This window comes from Octodon degus, unplaced genomic scaffold (genome assembly GCF_000260255.1).
Source record: "Octodon degus isolate 3935 unplaced genomic scaffold, OctDeg1.0 scaffold00103, whole genome shotgun sequence".
In the NCBI taxonomy this organism is placed as follows: domain Eukaryota; kingdom Metazoa; phylum Chordata; class Mammalia; order Rodentia; family Octodontidae; genus Octodon; species Octodon degus.
Window position 1 is genome coordinate 7,816,247 of NW_004524679.1, and position 9,343 is coordinate 7,825,589.

Sequence of the window (9,343 nt, forward strand, 5' to 3'; positions counted from 1 at the left end):
GGAAGCACTTATTCTACTAAGCCATCTCCATAGTCCAATTTCTTATCCTATCCTCCAATTTTCATGGTATGCTAACAATTTGCCAGTCATAACAATTTTAATGTAATTAATTCAAGTTGACTAACATTAACATAAAATTCATGAAAATTTCATGAATGAAATACTCAGTAACATGCTTTAGCATCATTAAATATTAAGTGGTGAATGAATAGTCAAGATATAGGTTATTCATATTTGCCAGCACTGTCTGGAAATATAGGTAAAGAAATTTTTTTTGAAGCAAATGTCCCTGTGGTAGGAAAATAACGTTTTCATTGTTTGAATCCCAATTTACAAGTACTTCAAAATATTAACACATTGTTACCTTTATATTTATAGTTAAAATTCCTTACCATTTTTTTCTGCTACAAAATACCTGAGACTATGTCATTTATATTCAATAAAAATTATCTCTTGCTGTTGTGGATGTTGAAATTTCTAAGATCAAAATGCAGGAGTGGTGAATGCTTGTTTGCTCTTGCTAAAGTCTCTCAAGGAAAAGATATGAAGAGAGGGAATCATTTTTTATTGCTAATTGTAGTATATGTTTTTACTTTTTTGCAGTGACCCTATGCAAATTCAAAGCATTTGCTTTTCATCAGAGGAAATTTACACCAGTACATAGATATTAGCAGAGTTAAAACATGTAGATGCTGAACACTTAGCCATTCATCTTTCAGTACTGTTTGACACCAAAGGCTTGATTGTGGCATATCCATTGCCAACCAACATCTGGACACAATGATGAATCTAGTTGTGCTTCCAAAAACTCCAGATGTTGAGTTAATGATACAGTCCAATACATAAATGACAATAAAGACACTCATGAGCAACAATATATTGTGAATAGTCCTTTGCTCTGGGGAAGACATTTGAGACAAGTGGTAACTATGAAGATAGTGGGACAGTTTTTTTTTCGAATAAAATGTTCCTTTATTTATAACCCCACTTTTAGTTTTGTTTTGTTAGAGATGGGTGTAACACTGTAGATAGAGAAGCTGTATTTGGAGAAATCTTCAAAGGAACTTTTCATATTTGATGGCAGTCCAAAAATTGTAAATATTGGAATTCAGCAAAATAACCCAATATACTCCAATAGTCCACACCAGTAGTGAGCTATCAACACAACTGCCAATTGTCAGAAGTTGTTTATTTAAGCCTTTTACTGTTCATCATATTAATAGAGCTTTACTCATTACACCTTGTGATCACCCTTTCCTGCTGGATGGTTAAGACTAAGTTAAAGCAAGACCTATATAACTAAAAATGTAACATTTGCTATTGAACATGGTTAGTCAAGTGAAGCGGGACGAATCATAAAAGAGAACTGTGTGTTCACACACAAGCTTAAACTATAAAAAGCTTTATCCCTGGATATACATTTAAACTGTAATTTATGTACAAATGTTTAAAGTTTGTGGAGAAGAGAAGACATGAACCCAGTCCTTCAAGAACATTTATAGGTACCCTTATTATTTATGTCAGCAATACACTCACCTGACAACCTTCAAAGACTCCATGATATTACTACAGCACATCAACTGGGAGAATTTTCAGATTATACCATCTACCTATGCCTTTTGTATGGTAGATGGTAACAGTGAGTTATGAGTACTGATGTTTAAAAAAACTGCTTATTTGATGAGATAGTCACAATTTATAAGTTCATGAAGGAAAATTTGCCTATTTCAAGACACACATGTACTCTCTTTTTTATTTTTATTTTTGAGTAATTTAATACAGGGTCTACAGAATCTCACAACACAGATTGGGATCATGGTGATCCTTTTCCTTTCAGCCTCCAAGCCCTGGGATTATGGGCACCTGCCACCATGCCTGGTCTCTACACATGTGTTTTAAGAAACTTATTTTTACATTTATTTTTACCTTCTGAGGATTTTTTTGAGTTTCAGGACAGGGTCTATGGGTCTACAGGGTCTCACTGAGTAGCTCAGACTTGCAGTGATCCTCCTGTTTACAGATTCCCAAGTGATGGGAATACAGGAATGCTCCATGACACCCAGTCTCATAGCTGTCTCAGTGTGACTGGGTGATGAACTCCTGGCCTCTGCATCTGTCTAAGCAGGTGCTTTAATCTTCTGAGCTATTTGACTGGTCCCAATTCTTCTAAGTAGATAGATCCAAGTAAGTAAACTATCTCAGTCCAGTTCTCCTTTATTTATTAATTATTATTATTATTATTATTATTAATTATTGTTGTTGTTGTGGAGCCGGGGATTGAACTCAGGCCCTTGTGCTTTCCAGGGAAGCGTTTATTACACTGAGCCATCTCACCAGCCCCCCCAGTTCTCCTTTATATTTCTGTACATGTTGTAACAACAATCATCTTGGACTATTAAAGTTTTAAAAAACTAAACAATGCACATGTTCTTACACATATATTTCATGGCCCTTACTGGAGAAAGTAAAGGGCATTTATTAAAATTCAGTGTCATCCTCATTGCTTTTTCTTTTTAAAAGCAGCCTTATTCTAACCTGTATAGCAAATAGCCTTTGAAAACAGAGATCTTTTCATGAAAATGGTAGTTTTGTTTGCTTCATGACTAGATGAATAAAAAGTACTTCATAATGGTGGAAAGTTTGAGTGGGATTTCTAGATGTCCATGAAAACCTGAGGCTGCTCATCTAAGACACAAATATGTTGTGAGTGAAGCACCCACATGGTCTGATCTACATCTCTTTCCAGGATCTAGCAAGCAAAGCCAACCATTATGAAAGACGCTAATGATGCTGTTTCATGACTAACCAAGAACACTGTCTCTAATCCAGGATTTCATTTAACTTTACCACCTTCTTCTAAAAATGTGACAGGTTAATGCCCAGGATCGAAAGCTAGACCTCAAAATATTCTTGCATAAATAAGAAAAATTTGAGTCCAGTATACATCTTGAGAAGCCCTCTGGAGACCAAAGGACAGTGTGGAGAAGCATGTTTATAGTGCTGCTGTTCTTTAAAGGCAGGATTGCAGATGAGAGGGGATTCCACAGTAGAAGAACAACTTTTTACCTTATAATCTACGGAGAAACGTACACATGTCACCTCATGATCAAATGTCTTGTCATGTCTTGAGCAGGATAATTGTTTCTTTGCCCACCTATAGTGGAAAACATTTTCAAATACAAACTTATGTTATTCTGATCTTGATCCCTAGAATTCTGATCCACTTGACAAAATATTTAAATGTCTTAATTAATTTTTCCAAGAAGGAAAATTTCTAGCACTGGCAAGGACATGGAACCTGTAAAACACAACCACTATATCAATGTTAAAAGGCTATCCACAGAATTGAGACAGATGGTGTTTCTATTATGTACTGTAAACTATTGATGCAGTCCTGTCCCCTGGGCTCTCTGAGATGGCAATTGAGACTAGGTGTGGTGGCGCATGTCTATAAATCTAGTTCTTGGGAGGCTGTCAATAGGCAGATTACTATGAGTCTCATCTAGCAGTGAGACTCTGAACACCCTGTAGACCCTTGAAATAATAATAGAAAAAACTGTTGAAAGCTATCCTAGGATGAAATTTCCAGATGTCATTCTCACATTAAATCAAAAATAGGATGTGCAGAGCCAGGGAGATGGCTCAGTAGAGTAAGCACTTCCCTGGAAAGTGCGAGGGCCTGAGTTCAATCCCTGGTTCCACCAAAAACAAAACAAAACAAAATAAAACAAAAAAGAATGTGCAACCTTCTTCATTGGTGGAGTGGTCCTCCCTTGTGCATACCTGCTGCACCAAACCACTCTATCAATAACCTTAACTTTCCTATATACCTTGACTGTTGGAAAATACCTTTGTCAGAAGGGCACTGGCCTCTTAAATTTCACACCAGCATGACTGATGGGAAACAGGAGGGTTGGATAAGGTGAAAGGGATATAAGAATTGTAAGATGTAGAAAACTGGAAATTAAAAAATTTATATGAAAAAATTCCTGATGCCTTTCATTTTATGGTAAGCCAATGACCTCAAAGTAGAGGATATTGATGGACAATAATTTTGATGCAAACCACAACTTCTAAAGAGCAGGTGATATAAAGTTGAACAGTTCCTTAACTAGCTTTATAATGTTCAATAAGGTCTTCCTATTTGTTGCCACTTCTTGAACTGTCCCCATTTAAATCATTTCCATGCACATGCAAAATTGTTCTCTTCCCAAGGACACCATCTGTTCTTGTCCTTGCTTAGATTTACAATCTTAAACCATTGAAGAAATCACATACTTGAAAACAAAATAAAACAATGTTGCTTTATTCCCCTCATGATCCCAGAGATCTTCCCCTCTCTGGCCCTTCTTGCTTCTCACTAACTACCTGAATGCCCTCATTAACCCAGTCCCACAAAACCTCTCAACATGTATCCTAATTTGAAACGTATGAAATATATGCTCACCAATATGGGAGGCTGTATCTTAAAAAAAAGCAATCAATGGACAACGAAATCATTGTACTGCCAATTTTGACTTTATTATTTTGCCAAACGACTTTGTGTTGGAAGTCTCACATGGCAAACTTCTCTGCCCATCTTCTAGCTATTCGGTCATATTCTCTCCTATTCGTCAAGTAGAGCTTGGCAATTCCGGGGACCAAGGGATCCTGAGTATTGGGGTCACACAACAGGTAGCAGATGGATAAGAGCAATTTTGAAATTGTGAGTGCTGGCGACCACTGCTGCTTGAGGATGTCTAGGCAGATGTTTCCATTTCGACCAATATTTGGATGAAAAATTCGGGTGGTGAATTTTACCTTGGGTGGTTTGAATGGGTAGTCCGAAGAAAACTGTATATTTAAGAAAAAAACACCTCCCTGGTAGGGGCTGTCATTAGGACCCATTATGGTCCCCTGCCAGAGGAACATGTCATCTCCTATTGGCCTGGCAGAGCAGTGGGTTGGTGGGTCATGAGCAAGATTATGGAGCTCCTTCTGAATTCGCTTTAGAGCCATTGTGTTTAATACTTGGGGTCCCAAAGTTGGCGCAGGTCTCGGGTCTTGGTCCAGGTCATTGGTGTTGTTGAACTCCAAGGAACTCAGCAAAAGCCCAAGGTGAAAATTTCTCGTTTTGAGAACTGGACCTCTGGTGGTGGGAGGTGTTGGGGAAGGCTGCCTGGAGTGAAGAGAACGGTAAAAGACAGCTGATATCCGTTGCTATAAGTCACCTTGGGTGTTGATGCTCACTTGTGGATTGATGTCTCCTCCCTCGCAGTGATTCAGAGAGCTTGAGAGTCCACTGTCTGCCAGAATGCTACCTTTCAGCGGCCACTGCTGGAGAGGCTAGAGGTCCTAGCTGGGGCGCCTACCGCGCTGCTGTATCTGGTCCCTGTATCCAGGTCACTGTAACTGCTGGGATCTCTTAAGTCAGGTAACAATGGCCACAGAGAGTGCATCACTGGTAGGTGGGGACTGACACAAGGGGGTGGGGGCAGGGCCGGGAGGAGGGTTGGCATTAAAAGAGGGGGGCACTTCCAAATCTCCACCCAGTGCTTACTCCATGGACTGGCAAGTAAGATCTGCCAGTTATCAAAATAAATAAAGTGGTTTTCATGAATTGTCCCCTACATCTCACCTTAGAGTCACTTTCTCTTTTCATTTTCTGAAACTCTATTTTCTCTCCAGATATATCGTTGAGTGTAAGTGAAGCATACTACAAACCTTACTTAATGACATATTTATCTCCTAGGACATACAAGCTATGTATAAGTATTTTTAGTTAATTTAATATTCAGACAGTATTTTTTATAAATTATCTTGTTCTTGAAAGACTGTGTTTTAAACAAATATAATGTCTGCAGAAATTAAGTTTAGAGTGAAAACCAGTAAGAATTTTTAATCATTCTTCAGAGAATGAGATGGAGGGCAGAAGAAAGAAAAATTATTATTTTATCTGCCATAAACATGTAGGTAAATGTAGCAATGTTGTTCTCTTTATATCTAATCTAATATGTCTGTATTCATTTTGTGAGTTCATAAGTCATTATTTTTCCTTTTAAAGAGAACACAAAATAACAATAATAAAATAATTAGAAGTGGTACAGAATTTCACTAAAGAAAATAATAATAAATTTGACTGTATTTGCTGTGAATTGTAGCTTTGGCTTCAAGTTGTGTATTATCAAAATTGGAAAAGTAAAAGAAAAACAAATAAGCCCTAACTACTCCTTTCCACAGACCAAAAGAAATCCGCAGTGTAGTTATCCAAGCCATCTTTCTCACATACATAGATGTATCACTTACCTCCCCCCAGCTCCTGTTTTTCTCTTCCTCTTAGTAGTTCATTCCTTTTGAACAAATTCATACCCTTTTCTCAGTATGTATTGTACGTTTCAGATTTTATTTATTTAGTGTTCTTACAGTAGGTGGACAATATGATGTTTGCACATGAAAGTCTAATTTATTTCAGTTAAAATTGTGTTCTCTATTTTCATCTACTTATTGATAAAAGCTTCAAATGTATCCTTTTTATTACAGAGTAGGACTGCATTTTATAAAAATACCATACTTTATCTATCCATTCCTCAGTTTATGGGCATTTGCACTTTTTCCAAAATTTAGCTGTGAAAAAATGTGCTGCTATAAATATGGAGGCACATATGCTGCTTTTGCATGATGCTTTCAATTTCACTTGCAAAATACCCAGGATCACAATAGCTGGTTAGGTGGAAACCTCAAACCCAGTTTTTTGAGAAATCTATACACTGATTTCCATAGTGGTTGTTCCTATCTAAACTGTCACCAACACTGAAGAAGGGTACCTTTGTCCTCAAGGTCCCTCCAGCATTTGTTATTAGTTGACTTCTTGAAGATAGCCACACTTTTGTGGATGAGACCTAGTATATGTGTTATTTTAATTTTCAACAAATCATGCTCTTAATTTTTATATGTCTTATAAAAGATGCAGGCCTGGATCAGGTATATTGTTCTTCATTTTCATCTGTTTAGACTCCTTGAATATGAAAAATCTCTACCAGTTTCTGTAACTTTTAGTTTATGTCACTAACATCTTTGAGAAATGCAGCATGCCACTATACATTCATGCCATTTTCAATTCTTAAGAAGTCTTATATTAAACTTAGTCAGAAAAAAAAAAACAACTTAGTTTGAGATCCAGGAAAATAGCAGTAGAAAAAGACTGCTTGCCTTTGTAGTATGAATGCTGTAGTTATGATAATAAGGTATTATCGTACATTATATGATGATAAATATTTCACTGATTTTTGAACACATAGACTATATTTCCTTCACAGCAAATTTGTATTCCTGTTTTCTATGAAAAAGTGAGAAGCTGATAGGTCTTGTGATTACATTTTCAGATATTGAAAAGGGGGAAAGATCATTCTGTGTGTATTTCTTCTGATTTCAGATTAAGTTCTCTGTGTGACAATAATATAAATATACTTTATTTCCTTTTCTATTTTACTGTTTTTGGGGGTGAGGTGGTTCAGCCTGTCCTGAGGGTGTGGCTGCCACAGCAAGTGGTGCCAGGTATCTAACTGTGGTCCCCTGTACCTGCCTAAGCTTGACTCTGCAGGCACTTTAGACCCCTGAGCTACCTTGCAGGTCCTCAATGTCCTTTTTTCTTACATATTTTCATTTGTTCTCAATGGCAATGGAAAATGGCTCAAAAGAAATGCAGATACGTCATGTTTTCAAGAGACATTTTAAAATATGCTATTTCAGAAGAAGTTTATCATATATTTTTAACTTTTAATAAGCATTTTACAAATTTGACAGGATTTGTTTTATTACATAGTATTGTTTTCAAAATGTTTGTTTAGATTATCAGATATATGCATGCAAAATTGAGTGAAAAAATATAAAATCTTAAAAACAGAAAACAAATTTAAGCATTAATTGCTCCATTCCATACATTTTTATTTTTTGGATTTGTATATAGGTTTATTTTATTTTCAAATGTCAGGTAAAAAGATGAAGAAGTGACCTCCTGAGAAGCTTGAAACAATGATGACTTCTTTGGTGTATGACATAGGTAAGTAAAAATAACTCATTGGAAAAGTGATTTAATAAGTATCATAATAGGTTTTGATGACTATTATGTTTTTCTTTTCAGTATACACTCATGCATTTTCTTTTAAATTTTGTATTCATTTTAATGAGAAAAATATAGGAATGAAATAGGTTCAGAGCAAGTTAGCAGGACAGTTACAATAATTAATAAATTACATATTTTTGTCTTTGTGCTAGTTATTCAGAGGACAAGCTACAGACATATCTTGTCTAAACACTACTAATACAAATCTTTTTTCTCATTGGACTAAGAAAGTAGCTATATATCTGTCTTAATTATTTTGTATATACTACATTCAATAGAAGTTTAAAAATCATACCTTGCCCTTTTTAGCAGTGGTTTTAATTAGAAAATCAGTACTCACATTGTCAACATTTGACAACAGAATGGAGTCCTACTCAGGAGTAGTATCAGATGGACACACATTCTCCTGGGTAAATGTGCTCCAGTGTATCCAGTTGTCTGAGGTAGGCAGATAAGTCATGTCTTCTTATCAGTAAACTAATTTCTACTTGGTAATCACAGTTCTAAAGTGATCAGAATAAAACTGAAGATTATGAGCAGCACTGTTTGGAAGTCCCTAGGCATTCAAGGTTCTTCCAGAAACACTAGCATCAAAAGGCAATTATAATGTCAGCTGCAGAAAAGATTTGTTTTCCTTTTTATTTTTTTATGAGCAGAATATATTTATTGAGAGAAAGAAAGCTCCTATCCAAGAGAGGGTCAGGAGAGGGGCCCGAGCAGATAGGTCCCCTTGTTTTCCTTTTTAATTCACTTCCTCTGGAGCCACTGCCACCACCACCAGGGCCAATACCAGAGTCTACACCTGGCTCTTCCTCTGACTTCTGGCTGCACAGGGTGCAGGGTTGTGCAGGGGTGTCTCCACTTATTCCATCTCTCTTTTCACTTTCTGAAGCAGTTTTTTAAGTCATCATTTGTGAATATGTACTTTTCCTTTCGTTTGTGAATCCAATAAAAATTCTTACCTATCATGTTCATTTTGACTCTGAGAGTCAGAAATCACATGGGGCCATATACACTTTAGGAAAATGCAGTGTAATGTATTTGTGTCTCAATTTTTCTTGAATTGAAATTCAGCAGCATTTATTGTACACTTTTTACCACAACTCATAATAATTAAAAATTGTTTATGTATCTGTATTTTCTCAAATTTTATTTTATTTCATTAATTTTATTGAGAAACAAATAGCAATGAAACAGTTTCAAAACTGATTACTAGCACTCTTTCAATAATTAATACACTGC

At 36.2% G+C, this 9,343-nt stretch overlaps 1 protein-coding gene across 2 annotated transcripts; it reads right to left on the reverse strand.

The window, feature by feature from the left end:
* Positions 1–4,554: 4,554 nt before the first annotated feature.
* On the reverse strand, positions 4,555–8,133 carry LOC101560510 (ubiquitin-conjugating enzyme E2 D2-like). 2 transcript variants are annotated; one of them, XM_012516376.2, is made up of 2 exons: positions 8,125–8,133; positions 4,555–4,977 (listed from the first exon to the last, which is right to left on the reverse strand). In XM_012516376.2, exons 1-2 carry the CDS (start codon positions 8,128–8,130, stop codon positions 4,555–4,557), a joined length of 429 nt encoding a protein of 142 aa, XP_012371830.1. In that variant the 5' UTR covers positions 8,131–8,133. The 2 variants fall into 2 exon arrangements, with proteins under 2 accessions (XP_012371830.1, XP_012371829.1); XM_012516375.1 differs by lacking the exon at positions 8,125–8,133 and having other exon boundaries at positions 4,555–4,998.
* Between the last annotated feature and the right edge of the window lie 1,210 nt (positions 8,134–9,343).